General features: G+C 38.7%; 1 protein-coding gene across 1 annotated transcript; it reads left to right on the top strand.

Annotated features, from left to right (window-relative positions):
- Positions 1–709: 709 nt before the first annotated feature.
- Positions 710–19,630, top strand: LOC104212766 (CDK5RAP1-like protein). Its single transcript, XM_070168029.1, has 3 exons — positions 710–1,160; positions 17,325–18,382; positions 18,852–19,630. Exons 1-3 carry the CDS (start codon positions 844–846, stop codon positions 19,358–19,360), a joined length of 1,884 nt encoding a protein of 627 aa, XP_070024130.1. The 5' UTR covers positions 710–843; the 3' UTR covers positions 19,361–19,630.
- Positions 19,631–21,021: the final 1,391 nt, after the last annotated feature.

Genomic DNA, 21,021 nt, shown 5'->3' with positions numbered 1-21,021 from the left:
GTGATCATTTTTGTCACTTTTCCCCATTAGAAGGAATGAAAAATTAGCGGTTTGGACTTTTTGCACAGCCAAAGCCGCCGAACCCAGCTCGTCGGTTTGGACTTTTTGCACAGCCAAAGCCGCCGAACCCAGCTCGCCGGTTTGGTTGTGGCCATTCGTAGCCCTATCCACACTGTACTAGTTCAACAACAACAACAACAACCCAGTGTAATCCCACAAGTGGAGTCTGGGGAGGGTAATATGCACGCAGACCTTACCTCTACCCGAGAGGTAGAAAGGCTGTTTCCAGGAGACCCTCGGCTCAAAGAGGCAACAAGAGACACTATATTAGTACTATCAATAGACTCATAATAAAACAACATAAAGTACCATGAAATCCATAACATGACATAAATGCCATAAAAAACAAAGTAACAACAATATAAGAGATATAGGAAATACGAGAAAGATATAAGGTATTAATACACAGCAGATAAAGCCCATCATAGTGGTTGATCAATAGCATCCTAAGACTAACTCATAACTGACTAGTCTCACTCTAGTGCGCTGTAAAAAAGGCATCACAATTTCCCCTAACCTACAACCTTAATACTCGATCTCCACAATTTCCCCGAAACTAATCACAAATATAGTTTAGAGGTTATTTTAAACATTACCCCAAACGTAAGTGATCATTTTTGTCACTTTTCCCCATTAGAAGGAATGTAAATTAGCGGTTTGGACTTTTTGCACAGCCAAAGCCGCCGAACCCAGCTCGCCGGTTTGGTTGTGGCCATTCGTAGCCCTATCCACGCTGTACTAGTTCAACCACAACAAAGACACCACTCTCCAACTCAACCAAAAATGGCGTCGTCTCTATCTTCTCTATCGACTATATTGAGCCAGCCTCACTGCGCTATACGCATCAAATTCCCCAAACAGTACACTTCCTTCCACGTCAGATTCCTCTCCTCTAAGCTTCACCAACATCAATCCTCCTCCTGCCGCCGCACGTCAGCCGCTCTTCGAAGGAGCTCGACATTCTCTCTCAAGATTTCCAGAAACTTCTCCAACTGTCAATCTCGCTCTTCCTTACCCAGCAAGGACCAAATTCCAAGCCTCCACCACTTCATTCCCAAAGCTACTGCTCCCACTGTTTCTGCTTCCGATGTTCAATCCGAGTAAGTTCTCTGCTTAATCCATAGATATTAAAACAATTTCTTAAAAAGTTATGTTTTTTAATGCAAGGACTCTAAGAGAAGTACTCGGTATCCTTTGGTTTAAAATCTTGGATTAGCTTCTCGTTTTCATGATTGGATCAAAGTACAAGCCTTATGTCGCATTGCAAGCATTTTTTTTGGATTGCAAACATATTGGGGTCACGTATGAGTGGAATTCGATTATCATTTAATAAGCATGGTATCTTTAACATTTCACATAGTCAGGTTGGTCCATTGCTTCCACGAAGTTGTTAAAAACTAGTACGAGACATGAATTTTGTTGTTGTTTCCAAGTCGCCGACCCTTTAGACTTTGGAGCTTCAGTTTGTCTAATTTTTAAGCTTCGTCGAGTTCTCGGGGTCTTGCAGCAAGCAAAGTTTTTTTTTTTTTTTGAAGGTAACATATTTATATATTAATAGAAAGACTTCGCTAAAAAGGTGAAGTCACCCATATTTACAAGGAAAGTGCCCAGAAAGAAAAATAAACATTAAATATCCTTGGTCATCTCACAAGGAATCTAGAACATCAAAAATGGATTCATGATCCTCCAACAACTTTCCTTTACACCAAAAATAGAAAAGCGCCAAACATTTCATCTTTATCTTCTGGATGTTACTGGACTTGTCTTTAAAACATTTTTGGTTTCTCTCTTCCCAAATTGTCCACCATATGCAAGGGCGGATCTACCTTGTTGGATCGGGGTGGCACGGCACCCGCACACCTCGGCAAAAATTCTTAATAACTATTTTGATATATATGAAAAATGAGTTATATATATAAAGTGGCACCCGGTTTACACAAATGACATGTGGGTGCCATGGTTCAGACGTTACTGGTGAAGTCTCTAATGTACTGCACGGATCCGTGTTTTTCCTACATATTAGCCCTAGATTTCCTATATTCTCTGTTGGGCCTTGGGTCCTCATTTCTTCTTCCTTTTCTTTTCCTCATTTTCCCCACCTATTTTTTCTTCCTGTTATTTGCTACTAATTCCCTCTATCTTCTTTCTCTTTTTAAATTTCATTATATTAGCCTTCATTTTGCATCCTACAATTATGTCTTATTTCATAAGAAATTTCTTTCAATGCGTAATTTTAAAATTCTAAGTAATATATAGTTTATCTCTTTCTAGTGATACAACATAAATTTATATATTGGAATATAATTTGAGCAGTATCATTTGTTGGCTTTTGAAAAAAATATCTTGATTAATAGAGGTTTTAAGTTGGTTCTCATAGATTGATAACTTTAAAATTTTGGCTTTGGAAATAATTATCATATAACGCAACAATTAAATTGGAAAAATTAACCCAAGAATAATGATCATTAATCAAATCAAACAAAAATTATATAGTAATTAAGCTACTCTTTAAGAAAATTTTCTAATTGCAGGCGTACTTTCATGAAATATTTTTTTTTGTACTTTTATCTAGAAATTACTAAATCAAGCGTAAAAAAGTTGAACTAAAATCGAACTTATTTTCCTCTTTTAAATAAAAAGACCAAATTGGATTAACCAAAAATAACTGAATCATCCATTCTTCCTATTCGGTCTTTTTGGCTAGTGGTAGGTATGTGCCTATATATATATATACACACACACACATATAGTGGCACCCGCAACCTTCAAATCCTGGATCCGCCTCTGACCATATGCATGCCAGAACAATTTTCCATCTCTCTTTATAACTAGTAATGTTGCCCTCTTTATTCCAGCAATTTAGAACATCATTAATTCTTCCCGGCATTACTCATGAAATTCCCCGTAAGCTGATGAAGATTCTCCATATTTGTACAGTGAATTTACAATGCAAAAAAAGATGGTTAATTGTCTCCGCCTTCTCTCCACATAAGTAACATCTAGAGCACAGGTGGAATCCTCTTTTGATTAAGTTGTCTTGTGTTAGTACTGCTTCTTTTGCCAATAACCATGTAAAGCAAGCAACCTTGTATGAAATTTTTACTTTCCATATCATCTTCTATGGCCAACAACCAACCCGATTGTTTGACAAGTTGAATTCCTTTAAGCAGATCTAACAGAAAACTTCCCCTGCCTATTCCTTCGCCATACAATAAGATCTTGATTAGAGTTGATACCACGAAATAGCTCCAAAGTATTGTAAAAGTCAGTTACTCTTTCAATCTCCCAATCATTTAGCAATCTTCTGAATGTAAGGTTCCATCCCTGATTCGTCCATGCCTCATGTAATGTTACTTGTTGTTGATTCAAAGAATATATGTCAGGAAAGAGATCCTTCAATGATCCTTGACCTAGCCAATTGTCATCCCATAGTGAAATCTTCCTACTATTTCTTACCTTGAACTTGGATTTGTTAATCAGTTTTGGTCACAGATTCCTGATTGATTTCCACAAGCTGACACCGTATGGGCTTCTCACTGATTTGGTTGTCCATTTTCCTTCCGTTCCGTATTTCTCCGTAACAACCTTCATCCATAGTGATTGTTCATCTGCTTCAAGTTTCGATAGCCACTTCATCATCAAACTCTGATTCTGAACTCTTATGTTTTTTATTCCGAGTCCCTCTTCCTTTTTGCTAGTTGTCACAGAGCTCCAATTAACCAGGGGGAACTTCTTCTTCTCACTGTTGCCTTCCCATAGGAAGTTTCTTCTTAAAGAATCAATTCTCTTCGCTACATTGACTGGGATTGGAAATAGAGGCATCATATAAGTAGGCATGGCTTCTAGTACAGAATTAATTAGAGTTAGTCTGCTCCCCATAGATAGATATTGATTCTTCCAATTTGCTAGCTTCTTTTCACACTTCTCAAGCACACTATTCCAAATTCCTTTAGATTTGCTCTTAACTCCCAATGGTATCCCCAGATATACAGTAGGCAGTTGACCTACCTTCCCACCTAGAATATCAGCAAGACTTTGTAGCTCCATTACCTCATTTACCGGATAAATGAAGCTTTTGTACCAATTTATGCGTAGTCCAGAAGTGGCTTCAAAAAGAATGAATATCACCCTTAGTACTTTCAATTGTTCTCTATCAGCTTCACAAAACACCAAAGTATCATCAGCATACTGCAGGTGTGAAATCCTCATGTTGCTATCCGCCCTGCAGTTCACCTTGAAGCCTCTGATCCAATTGTTTGTCCATGCTCGTTTTAGCATATCGTTCAATCCTTCCATTACAATAATGAATAAGAAAGGGGAAAGGGGATACCCTTGTCTCAGACCCCTATGTGATGGAAAGAAACCAGCTGGTTCTCCATTGATGAGTACCGAGAAACTTATAGTTGAGATGCAGTATTTCATCCAATTAATCCATCTTCCACCAAAGCCCATTCTCCTTAGTGTTTCAAAGAGAAATTTCCAGTTTAAATGATCATATGCTTTCTTTATATCCAGCTTGCATAGAATCCCAGGTTCTTTGCTTCTTTTCCTTGTATCAATGCATTCATTAGCTATAAGGACAACGTCCATGATCTGTCTGCCTTTTATGAAAGCCATTTGTTGAGAATCCACCAGTTTGTTGACTACCTTTTTTAGTCTCTCAGTTAGTAATTTGGAGATAATTTTGTATATACTGCCTATCAGACTGATATGCCTGAAATTTCTCAGTTCTTTGGCCCCCAGCTTCTTAGGAATCAAAGCAACAAAAGTGGCATTAAGGCTCTTTTCAAAAACTCCTTTCACATAAAAATTTGAACAACAGCTACTATTTCCTTTTTAACCACATCCCAGCAAGTAGTGAAAAAGGCCATTGTGAACCCATCTGGACCTGGTGCTTTGTCACCTGCACATGTCTTAACACTATCCCATATTTCCTGTTCTCCAAATTGACTCTCCAGCATTGAGTTATCCTCTGTTGTAATCATCTGGTTGTTTCTGATGGAACCTAGTGACCTCCACTCCTCTTCTTCTGTGTATAGATTTTGATAGAATCAGATCACCTTCCTCTTGATATCTTTCGAGTTTTGCAGAGATTCCCCTTCTACTATCAACTGATCTATATTATTAAATCTCCTGTGAGCATTAGCTGTTCTGTGGAAGAACTTTGTGTTCCTGTCTCCCTCATTTAACCAGAGGGCTCTGGATCTCTGTCTCCATGCTACTTCTTCATTGTTTGCAATCTCCTCAAACTCCATAGTCAATGATGATTTTGTGAATATTTCCTCCTCTGTCAAGCTTTTCTGGTCATGTAACTCCTCCAGCTCTGCAAGTTGGTTGAGGATATTTGCTTTCTGTAATGCTAAGTTGCCCTGTAGAGTTTTGCGCCATTCCTTTAGCTTTGTCTTCAAGGCTTTAAGCTTCAAAGTTAGAATGAAATCTGGCCTTCCTTCAAAAGTGAAGGAGTTCCACCATTCTTCAATTCTGTCTTTGAATCCTTCAGTGTGCAACCACCAGTTCTCAAACTTAAAGTATAATTTAAATGGATTCCAACTACCACATTGCAGCATCAATGGAAAATGATCTGAGGTAACTCTCTGAAGCAATGATTGTTTTATGTTTCTAAAGTTTTCATTCCAGTCAGCAGAAATCAAGAATCTATCCAATCTGGCTGCTATTATATGTCTGTCACCTTTTCTCCATGTGTACTCTCCTCCTGATAATTGGACGTCTACCAGTTCCGTGTGTTCAATAAAGTTTGAAAAATCAGTCATAGCTCTTGTGAATCTTGGACAATTCTTCTTCTATGATGGGTACCTTACAGTATTGAAGTCCCCACATACTACCCAAGGTCCATTAAAGAGACCTCTTGTACCTGCTAGCTCCCACCATACTTCCTCCCTCTTTTTTCTATCATTAGGAGCATACACAGCTGAAAGATGCCATGTGTATTCCTGAGTCTTACCTGAAAATTTACATGTAATCGTATGTGCTCCAACACAACATACCTCCCCCTTCCTTGTTCTACCATCCACATTACTATAATACCCCTTCTAGTCCCACTAGCTTCCAGCTGAGCAAACTTCACCCATCTATTACCCCATAGTTCTTTTACAATCTATTTTAGATTCTTGAAAGCAAAAGATCTCTGCCTTCCAACTGAATATCAATTTTTTAATCAATCTCCTTTTCCTGACTTTATTAAGTCCCCTGACATTCCATGTTATGATGTTCACTAACATTGGCTATGACTGATAATGTTTCCCCCTGCTTCTAGTTCCATTGCTCTTGAAATTACTTCCAATATCCAAACCTTTCAGCTCTTTGAATCCCTTTTTCTTTGAAGTCTGGACAACCTGTGTAACTTCTTTCCCTTTGTTCGCTTGCCTTCTGTTGTCAATTTTCATGTAAAGTTCCAATGCTTCTTTCTCACAACCACTAAAATCAACCCCAAATTCTTTGCTCAGTCTGATAATATTCTGATGCACCCAAATTGATGCTTCAAATTCCAGGTCTTCTTCTGCCTCTAAGTTTTGATGGTTTAGAGGCACAACTTCTTCAATTGCCCAGTCCACAAACATATCAGATTCTTTTGATTGCATGTGTATGTTGTTGTAGTCCTGTGAATTATGTCCCTTTCCTTCGTGCTCTGCAAGAATCAACATAGCATTGTCTTGAGGAGTTTCTTCTTGTTGATTTTCTTTATCTCCATCCTCCTCCCTCTCTTCTTCCTCTCTTTCTGAGCTGTCGATGTTGTTGTTTTCCTTTGGTTTCTCTAAAAAGGTGATTATATGATTTATCACAGAAGGTTCGAACTGAATAGCTGTTATCTCTTCTTTAAAAGAATCTGGCCTTTGCTTTGTGAATGGTATTTTGAATGCCTTCTCTTCGAATATAATTTGGGCCAATGAATCAGGACCTAATTCCTTTCTGTTGTACTGCTGCGGATCCCTATTAGTAATCATTAAAGAGTCACTTGACTGGTCATTTGTTCTATTAGGAATAGGCTGAACCTGCTTTGAACTTGATGTACTTTCAAGGTTTTGCACCTCTCAAGTACAAAGAAGAGAGAAAAACAAAAGCACCCCGCTAAAGTTTTTCACAAAACTAGCGAAAGCGTTCTTCAAACTCACGTTAGAAGAATGTAAGATGGAAAGAAACCTCACCCACACGTTCCCCAATCCCGCAAGATTGCAAGAAGAATTGAATAAAGGAAGAACAATGAAATATAAAATAAATCACGTTTTTGAAGCAATAGCTTAGAAAAACTAATCACCAATGTTTATTTTCAGCATATTAAGCCCTTTAAATAGGCCTTACAATGAGTAAAATTGGTAAGGTTAAGGAAAACTAATCCTAATTAGACTAGAATAAGAATAAGGCTAAGAAAATCTATCCTAACTAAAATAGGAAAAAGAATTCTAGTAGGAATGAGATACCAACTAACAATCCTAGTTTGACTAGAACTGCAAATATAACCCTACTAAAACAAAAATTAAATTCCTAGGAAACAAGAAATAAGAAATCCCAATCTTTAAGGAAAAGAAATCCTAATCTTGAATGGATTCTTAGACTTCTTCAATTTCTTGAAATTCTTGGGCCTCAATTAGACTAAGGCTAATTATTGTAAGCATTTTAAATTCATGGCCCAATTCTCTAAATCCATTGGCACCTTCATGAGCCCAACAAGCCTCCATTGTTGTAGAAAACATGGCCTCTATATGTTCATCATTCTCCCCTGGTTGAAAAGGACTCGCCCTCGAGTCATCAGAATAGTAGGGAGCAAGATCTGCTACATTAAAGATAGGTGATATTTCAAAGTCATTGGGAAGCTCCAAGCGATAAGCATTATTACCAATCTTTTGCAGTACCTTAAAAGGTCCATCAACTCGCTTCTGTAATTTCGAAAACTTGCGGTTGGGAAATCTCTCATTGCTCAAATGAACCCAAACTAGGTCGCCTTCCTTGAACACCACATGTTTTCTACGTGTATCAGCCTTTTCTTTATATTTAGCATTTTGCTTCTCGATATGTGCCCAAACTTTCTCATGTAGTTTCTTAAGTTGCTTTACTCGATCAGCAGCATCTCCACTAAAAGAATGAGTAACCAGAAGAGGGGAAAGATCAAGCGGTCCAAGAGGATTCTTACCATAAACAACTTCGAATGGACTCCTTCCCGTAGTGCGGTTGGTTGACTTGTTGAAGGCAAATTCAGCAGTAGGAAGTAACGATTCCCACTCTTTGAAATTCTTCTTTATTAACCCACGAAGCAAAGCACCTAAACTTCGATTGACAACTTCGGTTTGCCCATCAGTTTGGGGATGATGAGAAGTGCTAGGTGTTAGCTTAGTACCAAGTTTAGCCCATAAAGTCCTCATAAAATGGCTTAGGAACTTCGAATCCCTATCTGAAACAATAGTTCTGAGAATTCCGTGCAATTTTACAATATGATCAAAGAAGAGATCGGCAATTTTTGTTGCATCCGAAGTCTTATTGCAAGGAATAAAGTGAGCCATCTTCGAAAATCGATCGACAACCACGAAGATGGAATACTTACCTCTTTGAGTCCTCGGAAGGCCCAACACAAAGTCCATGCTAATATCTTCCCAAGGTTGAGTAGGAATTGGCAAAGGAGTGTAAAGACCCGAAATGCTTTTGTGCATTTTTGTCTTTATGCAAGTTTCACATCTTGCAACCAGCTTATTGACATCCCGAACCATCTTAGGCCAATAGAAGTTTTCTTAAACTAGACGTAGAGTTTTTGCTTGCCCAAAGTGGCCAGCTAACCCTCCCTCATGGGAATCACGGATTATAAATTCACGCAAAATTCCTTGTGGAACACAAAGCTGCTTACCATGATAAAGATAACTATCCCTAAGCACAAACATACGCTGAGGACCCTCCCAGCATTGACCCCAAATAGCTCCAAAGTCTGGATCTGTTGCATATAATTCCTTTATGTGTTCGAAACCCGTAATAGTGTTTTGCATGGCGGAAACAAAACAAGGCTTGCGACTTAATGCATCAACTACTTGATTGACCTTCCCAGCCTTGTGTTTAATAACAAAGTGAAATGCTTGCAAAAATTCTACCCACTTAGCATGCCTAATGTTGAGTTTTTGTTGGCTATTCACATACTTCAAGGCCTCATGATCAGAATAAAGCACAAATTCTCGAGGTAAAAGATAGTGATTCCAATGAGATAGAGCTCTGACGATGGCGTAGAACTCCTTGTCATAAGTAGAATACTTTAACTTGGCATCATTCAGCTTCTCACTAAAATAAGCAATAGGTCTACCTTCTTGACCAAGAACAGCTCCAATCCCAACTCCGGAAGCATCACATTCAACTTCAAAGATTACATCGAAGTTGGGCAAAGCAAGCACAGGTGCTTGAGTCATCTTTGTCTTAATCATTTCAAAACTCTTTTGGGCAGCATCCGTCCATTTAAACGAGTTTCCCTTCAAACACTCGGTAATAGGAGCAACAAGAGAGCTAAAATTCTTTATAAAACGCCGATAGAAAGAAACCATACCATGAAAGCTGCGAATCTCAGTTAAGCTTTTTGGAATAGGCCAGTTAGCAATAGCTTCAATCTTTCTCGAGTCGGCATGAATTCCTTCACTAGAGACAATATAACCGAGAAAAGAGATTTGCTCAGAAAAGAACTTGCACTTCTTCAGGTTGGCATAAAGTGTTTGCTCTCTTAAAACTTCAAAAATCGTCCTCAAGTGCTTCAAATGTTGTTGATCATCCTTGCTATAAATAAGTATATCATCAAAATAAACAACAACAAATTTTCCCATGTATGACTGAAAAATTTGGGTCATGAGCCTCATAAATGTGCTAGGAGCGTTAGATAGACCAAATGGCATAACGAGCCATTCATACAACCCCTTGCCAGTCTTGAATGCAGTCTTCCATTCATCACCCTCTTTCATTCGAATTTGGTGGTAGTCGCTCTTCAAATCAATTTTAGAAAATATCTTGGCCCCATGTAATTGATCAAAAAGATCATCAAGCCTAGGAATAGGAAATCTATATTTGATGGTGATCTTGTTAATAGCATGACTATCAACACACATGCGCCAAGATCCATCTTTCTTAGGAACAAGCAAGGCAGGTACAACACAAGGACTTAAACATTCCCTTATTAGTCCACGATCTAGTAGTTCCTCGACTTGTCGTTGAAGTTCCTCTTGCTGTGTTGGATTCATTCGATATGCCACTTTATTAGGAAGTGGTGCACCTGGAATTAAATCAATTTGATGTTGTATTGACCTCATTGGTGGTAAGGAAGAAGGTGTAGTATCAGAAACAATATCATGAAACTCATCCAATATTGCTTGAAGTCGTGGGTCATTGACTTCTAATGACTCTTTCTTGGTGATAGATTCCACCTCCTTAGGTACTACAATAAGCACTTCCTCTCCTTCCTTCAAGTGTTCTTCTACCTTAGCTCTTGTAATGTATGTCTCCTTCATTTTAGGATTTGACTTTAAATCTTCAGGGTTCATTGGGAGCAATTTGATCTTCTTTCCATCCTTGACGAAAGAGTAAGTGTTCTTGAAGCCATCATGAATTGCCCTTCTGTCATATTCCCATGGTCTCCCAAGCAGTAAGTGGCAAGCATCCATAGGCATTATATCACACCAGACCTTATCTTGATAATTCTTGCCAATAGAGAAAGGAATAAGGCATCGTTTATTAACTTGTACATTCCTTCCTTCATCCAACCACCTCATGCGTTATGGCTTTTCTTCAGAAACTACATTAGTGCAACTTCCTGGATCAATGATGAGTGTACAAACCTTTCCCTTAGATGTACAACGTGTATAAAAAATATTGTGTCGCAACCATGGTTCTTCCTTGCTAGAATCTGAATGAAGAACGCGTTGGATCATAAGGTATTCTCCATCATCTCCATATTCAGCTACTTCTTCCAAGTTTTCATCATGTTGCTCCTTCAAGGATGGTGAATGCCTTTTTGTTAGGACAATCATCTTGTATATGCCCAAGTCCTCCACATTTATGGCATCTTTTTTTAAAAATTGCTTCTGAAGTCATTGGCTTCCCTTCAACTTTCTGGACACTTGGTTTCGTTGTAGACGATTGTGGCTTTGTAGAGCTCAAACTAGCACTCCCATGGTTGAAAATGTTAGGCCTTTTTATGGTAGTTGATGAAAACGTGGCTTTGGCTTCCTTCTGTTGTGTCTCTACGACCTTGGCTAGTTTGACAACATCTCCAAAGGTCCAATGGGGCTGCAATCGTATCATATTCGCAATAGGCTTATTTAATCCAGCCAAATATCGAGCAATTAGGCGGGCTGGTTTTTCTTTAATGTCGCTCTTGAGCCTAAGATATTCAAATTCTCTTGTGTACTCGTCCACGGATAAAGCTCCTTGTCTAAAAGAATGAAACTTCAAGTAAGAATCTTCTTCATATGTCTCTTGCAAGAATTGTTTGCGCAATTCTCGTTTCATTCTCTCCCAAGTGCGAATTCGTGTTTTTCCTTCAAGCTCTCGCTCTTTTTTGAGGTTTTCCCACCATAGCGATGCATAACCTCTAAGTTTTATAGCAACAAGTTTGACCTTCTTCTCATCAGAGTATTCTTTATAATCAAAAACACGCTCAATAGTTATAAGCCAATCAATAAATTCATCGCCTTGAGATTTGCCATCATACTCCGGAATCTCAAGCTTAATATCATCACGTTGATACCTCTCTCGATTATTATTGTGTGGCCTTCTCTGAAATCTCCTTCTATCATGTTGATACTGAACTTCATCAGAGTCGTACTCTTCACTACCTTGATTATCGGAATATTCCAAATCTGAGTTTATATCATAGTGAGCATGGCGCCTCAGTATTTTCATGCCTTGGTCAGCTATAACTTCTTCCGCTTGCTCAATATGTCCTGCTCTCCGCAGTTGAATTGGTGGATCTCGAAGTGGAAGACGTCGCGGTAGCACTGGTATGTTGTGTCTTGGTGGCGGTGGAGGTTGCAGGCGTTGTGGAAGATTTGGTGGCTGATTTTGAACCGCTAAACCTTCAACCAATCTAGTCAAATTCTGCATTGATTTCCTTAAGTCATCTAGTTGCACTTTAATTTCTTCGTTGTCTCGTTCAAGGGCTGTAATTCTTGATCTTTCATTCTCAAGTTGTTCATCAAGTGAAGAGGATCCCGAGCTTGTTATTTGCTTGTCTAGCGACATGATGAACAAGATAACAATTTAAAAATTCGGACCTGGAACTTGAGCTCTGATACCAAATTGATGTACTTTCAAGGTTTTGCACCTCTCAAGTACAAAGAAGAGAGAAAAACAAAAGCACCACGCTAAAGTTTTTCACAAAACTAGCGAAAGCGTTCTTCAAACTCACGTTAGAAGAATGTAAGATGGAAAAAAACCTCACCCACACGTTCCTCAATCCCGCAAGATTGCAAGAAGAATTGAATAAAGGAAGAACAATGAAATATAAAATAAATCACGTTTTTGAAGCAATAGCTTAGAAAAACTAATCACCAAATGTTTATTTTCAGCATATTAAGCCCTTTAAATAGGCCTTACAATGAGTAAAATTGGTAAGGTTAAGGAAAACTAATCCTAATTAGACTAGAATAAGAATAAGGCTAAGAAAACCTATCCTAACTAAAATAGGAAAAAGAATTTTAGTAGGAATGGGATACCAACTAACAATCCTAATTTGACTAGAACTACAAATATAACCCTACTAAAACAAAAATTAAATTCCTAGGAAACAAGAAATAAGAAATCCCAATCTTTAAGGAAAAGAAATCCTAATCTTGAATGGATTCTTAGACTTCTTCAATTTCTTGAAATTCTTGGGCCTCAATTGGACTAAGGCTAATTAGTGTAAGCATTTTAAATTCATGGCCCAATTCTCTAAATCCATTGGCACCTTCATGAGCCCAACAAGCCTCCATTGTTGTAGAAAACATGGCCTCTATATGTTCATCAGAACTACCCACATGTCTCATCCAAATACATGTAGCTCCTCCCCCTGTTGGCTGCTTGTCTGGTGTTGTACTCATTTTCGTACAATTGATTTCTCCGTTTACACTGCTGTACGTTCTCACCGGAGCTTCACACCAGATCTGAATCTCGAAGACTATCCCTTCACATTTTATTTTCACTGTTTTTTGGTATTGTAGATCCTTCTCCTCTCACCTTTATTCTTGCCCATTTCAAATGATTTTTTAGTTCTATTTCCTCCTCAGTTTCAATCCAGGCACCACAAAATTCCCCAACTTCTTTGAATACTTTTTGAGACCATAGATGTAGTGGAAGCCCTACTAGTCTAATCCATACTTGATTCATCTTTTTATTTCTTGGAACAGATCCCACTATCGGATTCCACAATTGGAGCTTAACTTTGTGTTTCTTCCAATACCATTCGCTTCTCAGTACATGGTCGGCGATTGGTTTCAAAGAGAATTCCAAGAGAAACCTATTCTGGTGCATCTCGTAAATGTTAATTCCATGTGCTTGCTTCCATAGATTTGCTGACCATTTACGAACTTCCGATAAAGTTGCAATTTCGGAGCTTTCTTCTGGAAAGAATCCCACCAGGCACCTGTCTAGCAAAGCATTGTGTGTTAAATCTCCAGAAATGTGAATAATGTTTCCTTCTTGTTGGACCTCCGCTTCCTTCATTTCTTATGATTTCTGACTGTGTTTGAGTACAGAAGTCCTTCTTCAATGACTTTTGGAGCACTAATGGTATTCCTCCGTACCCCACCATTAATGAACCTTTCTATTTTTGCTGCAATATCTGACCAACCTGAATTGAATTCCGCCTCTGGAACAATAATAATTGATCTTCCCCTGCCTTGGATTTTAATGATGGTTATATAACGACCATCTTTGTTGTAGTTCTTTGCACAGAAAATTTCTGAGAAATGATCCTTGATTTTCCATCTTTTCACATGATTTCCTTTCACCTTCGAAGCTTCCTTTAGATTTTCGCATAACCACACCATTGTCTTTCTGCTTAATGTAGTCCTTCTGATTAGGTTCCTTCCTCGTTCTGTCCATTCAAACCATTGTTCAGCATTTGTTGAGCATCTCTCAATTTCATATGACTTGAAGCCCATTGCAAAATAGATGATATTGTTCTCCCTCATTGTATGATTTTCCCGTTAGACAGGAAGTGCAACTGAAATTATCAGCAGTGAAAGCTTTTAGAAAGTCGCCGTAATCTTGTCTTCGATCTCCGGAAAATAGAAAAGTTATAGAATTTTGGTGAAACTGTAATGGGAATGGTCGGAGAAGTCTGGAGAGTAGGCTGGGAGAAGAAAAAAAATATTGAAAAAGTGGTCCGGGAAGTGGTTTTCTATCGCCGGAGATTTTTGGCGAAAATGGTATGGGTCTGGTCGGAAAAGGCTGGTGAGGGGCTGAGTGAAGAAAAAAATTTGAAAAGTGGTCGGAAAAAGCCACACGCGCTGGCGCGTGGCTTAGATCTCGCCGGAGAAAAGTGGGTCTGCTTCGCGCGTGGGGGCGCGTGGATGATTGGCTGCCGGAATTACTTACTGGGGTTTGGTCGCCGGGGGGTTGTTTCTTGTTGAGGGAGATGAGGTTGTCGGAAATGGTACGTAGGAAAGCATCTCTGGTAGTTCACATTATACTGTTCTAGGGAGAGTTTTTGACTATTAATTAAATTTCAACAGTTTTCATAATGATACTTAAGCAAAGTTTTTTGTTCGGTGTTTTTAAGAAAGCAGATCAATTCTGAGCACCAACTTGTTTGATTTGTCATGCGCCATAAGTCATAATAGTTCAGTGTTCGGGGAAGGGGGGGGGATTGGCGTGAATGCAACTTGCCAGATACGAGTTGTTGACTACCCTTGTTAACCTAATAGCTCTATGTTTGATAGTTCACTACAGTCTGAGTGGCATGCTTTAAGCAGCCTTATGTTGTGAGGGATAAAGGGCTTGCATGGTTGTTCCCGTTGAACCTCTGACAGTCTGTTTGATTGGAGGAAGAGGAGAGGAAGATAAGGAGGAGAATTTTGACTGATTTTACTATCTTCCAGTGAAGCATTGATGATTTACTTCCCATTGTTTGGTATAGTTGGAAGATAGGTAAAACTGATATCCTTATTCCTGTCTGTTCAATGTTGGAAGGATTTAAAAGGCAACATATGAGGTATCCAACTACTCCAATTTTACTTCCTTGTGGACCAAGTGAATGTTTTCTATCCTTACTTCCATTCATCTGACATCTCCCCTTTTAACTTCAACCAAATCAGACATTACATGGAATTACATGCCTCTACTTCAGCCTAGCTTCCATAAGTTGCTCCTATCCCAAAGGTAGCGGGTGCTTTGATGTTTTCTGAGCATTTGCCCTCCTAATTGAACGAAGAGGTTGCCTTTGAGATGTTAGGCTCAACCTTGTTTGGGTGGAAACCTGAAGTCAAATCGTTTGCTGTCCCGCTGTCGAGAAAAAAAATCCATCTAAAACTACTATATATCCTTAGTATGAATGCTCCCTTGGTCCATTGGAGAACCAACAGTGGCACCACTCTTGTATAGGCCCTCACGAGTACCTGTGAGGTTCTTAACTGCCATAATAGTGTGTGGCATTTTGGAATTAATAATTGCTATACACGTTTCACATTCCTCGAAGTCAGCACATATGTATGATAACCCCGTTCATCCATGCTAAAGGGCCTCACTATAACCTGTTAGCTCATCTCATAATGATGCTTCTGATCCTGTAGAAGTCATGGATTCATCTTTATCATCTTGCCCTTAATCGCGATATAGATTTTCATCTAATGTGCATCTTGTCCGTCAAGTCTGCAGTTGCTAGTGCAAGTTAAAACTAAGTTCCGCAGTTGCTAGTGCAAAGTTGAAACTAAGTACTCCCTCCGTTTCAATTTTATGTGACGTAGTTTGACTCGGCACAGAGTTTAAGAAAAAAGAACTTTTGAAATAAAGGCTTAAAGGGTAAAAACTTTGTGGGGTCATAACAATTGTATATGGCTATAAAAGTTTCTCATTAAGGGTAAAATGGAAAGTTTAAAGTTAAGTTGTCTCCAAATATAGAAATGTTCCATTCATTTTGGAACGAACTAATAAGAAAAGTGTGTGATATAAATTGACATGGAGAAAGTAATAGTGAAATAGTGATAAGATGAAAAGCGTGAATAGGAATTGAAAATGGAAAGGAAAAGAGGGGCATGAAGAAATTGAGGTCATCCGTACTAGCAATTTGTTATTAAAGTAGAATAAACTTATTGAATAGTTTGTTTGTAGTGCTGTCATCTGGTGGCCACTTATCTTTGATATATCTAGAGCTCCATAAAAACTTTAGGAGCTATTTGAGCAAACAATTGCATGGATATCCAACTATTCAAACTGAAGGGAAGCAGAAAAGTGTTCAAGAGTTGATCCAAAACTATCTAGACCTAGAGTTTTATGTCCTACTGTAGGAAAATTTAAAACATTCTATGAGGAGGTGTGAACGACTGGCTGTGGTGGGCACGAGAAGAGGTAGAGGGAGACCTAAGAAGTATTGGGGAGAGGTGATCAGGCAGGACATGGCGCGACTTAGGATTACTGAGGACATGGCCCTTGACAGGGAATTGTGGAGGTCGAGGATTAAGGTTGTAGGCTAGGGGGAAGTTGTGAGTATTTCTACAGCGCACTAGAGTGAGACTAGCCAGTTAGGAGTTAGTCTTAGGATACTACTGGTCAGCTACTGATGCAGGGCTTTATCTGCTGGATATTATTATATCTTCCATCTTTTTCGTACTTCCTATTCTTATATTGCTGTTATTTTTATTTTATGTTATGTTATGTTATTTTATGTTATTTTATTATGAGTCTATTGATAGTACTAATATATCGTCTCTTGTCGCTGTGTTGAGCCGAGGGTCTCCTAGAAACAACCTCTCTGCCCTTCGGGGTAGGGGTAAGGTCTGCGTACATATTACCCTCCCCAGACCCCCTTTGTGGGATTATACTGGGTTGTTGTTGTTGTTGTTGTTGTTGTATTTTATTTACAATGTCTTGACTTGAAAATTCTAAAATATATTGCTCTGTTTTGTTCAAAGTGGGATAATTCAATACTTTAGTTGGTAGAGCTACTAAAGTCTGATCTATCAGCAATTTTATATGATAATGATTTGTGTTTCCAACTTTCTTGTTTCACTTGAAGATTTATAACTTAATATTCATTGATAGTGCCTGTGAAATTTATCAGAGAAAACTGATATTTGGGCTTTCTTTTGCTGTAGGCCTGTGATGATATCTGATGCTATGCCAAGAGGTCGCATCTATCATGAAACTTATGGATGCCAAATGAATGTCAATGATATGGAGATTGTTTTATCTATCATGAAAAATGCTGGATACACTGAAAGCGTGGAAGCCCCAGAGAATGCTGAGATAATATTTATAAATACTTGTGCTATAAGGGACAATGCAGAACATAAGGTCTGGCAGAGGCTCAATTATTTTTGGTTTCTTAAGAGACAATGGAAGAGCAATGTTGCGATTGGAAGGTCACAGTCCACCCATCCTCCCAAAGTAGTTGTGCTGGGGTGTATGGCCGAGAGGTTGAAGGACAAAATATTGGATTCAGATAAGATGGTTGACGTGGTTTGTGGACCTGATGCTTATCGAGACTTGCCACGCCTGTTGGAAGAGGTGGACTATGGTCAAAAAGGTATCAATACTCTACTTTCTCTTGAAGAAACTTATGCGGATATTAATCCAGTTCGCATCTCCAAAAATTCTATATCTGCATTTGTATCTGTGATGAGGGGTTGCAATAATATGTGCTCATTCTGCATTGTTCCCTTCACTAGAGGGAGAGAACGGTCTCGCCCAGTGGAATCAATTGTGAAAGAGGTCGCTGAACTTTGGAAAGAGGGAGTCAAAGAGGTTACACTTCTTGGCCAGAATGTAAATAGCTATAATGATACATCTGGAGTTGAAAATCCGGCTGAACCAGCAGTCAGTTGGGAACTTAGTGATGGATTCTCTAGCATGTGCAAAGTAAAACATGTGGGTCTACGGTTTGCTGATCTCCTAGATAGACTTGCGACAGAATTTCCTGAAATGCGGTTCAGATATACTTCCCCACATCCTAAAGATTTTCCAGATGATTTGCTGTACGTAATGCGCGACAGGTACAATATCTGCAAAAGCATTCATCTGCCAGCACAGTCAGGCAGCAGTGCCGTGCTTGAAAGGATGCGTCGTGGATATACTCGAGAAGCATACTTAGATCTTGTGAAGAAGATAAGAGATATAATACCTGACATGGGCATAAGCAGTGACTTCATATGTGGTAAGATTGTTATCCATTGTGTTTTCTTAATTACTGGGACCTCACTTAAGGCTGAACATGCATGCTAAATATACTATAATCGGACATGGTCTGTTACTTTGGGTTTTCGGGAAATATTTGTGTCTTTGTTTTCTGGTTATTTTATGATACTTCATCTTTTTACTTTATTCCTTTTTTAAGAATGCTAGTCTTTTTCTGGGAGACTTTGCTTTCTCATATTGATTTATCTTAGATTAAGATGTAGAAATTATTTGACTATTCAAAGAGTTGCTACAGTATTTTATATTTACATAAGACGAGCTAATACTTCTGCTTCCCGATTTCTCACATTGAGAAATTGATGTAGGATTTCTTGAATTATTCTAATGTCATGAGAGGACAAACTTTTCATAGTTAATAGGCAGATGACATTATATGGGAGCTATACGATATGACTTATTTGGCTCTTAATTTGACACATTACTTTCAGGTTTCTGTGGAGAAACGGAAGAGGATCACGAAGACACACTAAGCCTCGTAAAGGCTGTTTGTTATGATATGGCATACATGTTTGCTTACAGCATGAGAGAGAAAACACATGCCCACCGAAAATATGTTGATGATGTTCCTGATGATGTCAAGCAAAGGAGGCTCACAGAATTAATTGAGGCTTTTCGTGGGAGTACAGGTCAGAACTATGACTCTAAAATTGGCACTCTCCAACTTGTGTTAGTTGAAGGGCCCAATAAGAGAGCCCCAGACACAGAGTTAATTGGCAAGAGCGACAGAGGCCATAGGGTATCATTTACTAACCTGCCTATCCCAGATAAGGTTGATAATAATGGGAAGCGAAACCCAAAGATTGGTGATTATGTTGAAGTGCACATAACAAAATCTACAAGGGCATCACTGTTTGGAGAAGCACTTGCTATAACTAAATTGAGCTCATTCTACAGCTCTTCACATGAAGAAGCTGTTGCGTTTGCCAGCAGAACTTAAGCTATTATTAAAGCTTTTGTACTACAGTTTGCTCTTCCATCTTGCCTTTCTTTTGAAATCACAGAGTAGCTACGTATTGTCAATAGAGTAGCATTCATACTGGTAGCTTAAAGATTTTTTGCTTTCATACTGGAGTTTATTCTGGCTGTTTAGCTCCGGCCACATAGATCAGTCATCTTTGAGCTGGTTAATTTTCAGGATCCGACGTACTTGCTCAACTGTTACAGTGAGGAGAATCTGGCTTATTAAGATAAAATATATTTTCAGTCATGAACTCTGAGCCTCTTGTTTGCTCAATATTGATAATCTTTTGCTATTCACTAGTTTGGAGGGAAGTTCAAAAGCTGTGATCTCAGTAATAGTTATGGTAACCATAACCACCCTCTTCACATGTTGAAACTTTGTCTCGCCATTAACAGTGCCTTACAGACAAAAATTAAATATTCGTTAAAGTGAACTATGCTGTCTTCACACACACACTGATAACCAAATTTGCCTTGAAAGTCCAGTATCAGGGTAGTTTAAAAATGCATTAAGAAATTAAATTCGACCAGGTCTATTCACTCTGCTGTCAAATATTTGTTCTGTTGTGTAACAGATCATTAATCAGTGGAAAAAGATGTTCAGAAATTTTGAGGAGAATAGTAAACTGTATGTCATACAGGTAAAATATAGCTCACTCGAAACAAGATGGAGCAATGTGGACATTTATATGTACGAATTTGTATATATTATTAGTTGGTAGTGATAAATAATGTTACAGTGAGGTTCGCATCTTCCGGTCAACCGTATCTCTGGAAGAAATTCAAAAATAGCCAGATTTACAAGTGGTCATTCAAAAATAGCTACAGTTTCAAAAGTCATCGAAATTTAGCCACTTTTCATGTAAAGATAATCTACACGAAAACACTATTCAAAATCCGAAAAATACTCCAGCATAATATACTGGAATTCCAGTATAATATACTGGAACTCCTGTATAATATACTGGAGTTCCAGTATACTTTGCTGGAACTCCTGTATAATATACTGGAGTTCCAGTATACTTTGCTGGAACTCCAGTATATTATACTGGAGTTTGGAGTTACAGTATACTTTGCTGGAACTCCAGTATCCAACAAAGTATATTGGAACTCCAGTATATTATACTGGAGCCAACAAAGTATACCGGTCCAGCATACTATGCTGGAAGTTCATATACATGTGCACCGAACTCCAGTATATTATGCTGGACCGGTCTCTGTTGCAGCAAAGTAGTGGCTATTTTTCAATGACTTGGCAAACACTGATTATTTTTGAATGACCAGTCCGAAAACTGGCTAGCCCGTGCTATTTTAACTCGTATCTCCTGCGGAGATTTGTAGGCCCACTTGGAATCTATCGACGCCTAACACAACCATTTGGAACCTACCTACACCTAGCACGATACTTCAAATATACTTGCACTTAGTGTATGAGCCAAAACTTATCTTTGATATGATTAGACCCTATCAGCATTAAAAAGGGCCTTCAAGGGCTTCCGCATGTCCCCAGTATGACTTCGACAAAGGTCTGCCCAAGGTCGAAGTGGTCTTATAAGAGATGAAAGGCGGGGTCGAGGAGTCATCGCAGATCAAGGTCGAGGACGATCATTCATCTTAAATAGAGAAATAACGACTAGT

Source organism: Nicotiana sylvestris, chromosome 2 (genome assembly GCF_000393655.2).
Source record: "Nicotiana sylvestris chromosome 2, ASM39365v2, whole genome shotgun sequence".
NCBI classification, from domain to species: domain Eukaryota; kingdom Viridiplantae; phylum Streptophyta; class Magnoliopsida; order Solanales; family Solanaceae; genus Nicotiana; species Nicotiana sylvestris.
This window is presented reverse-complemented; position numbering and strand designations above follow the sequence as displayed.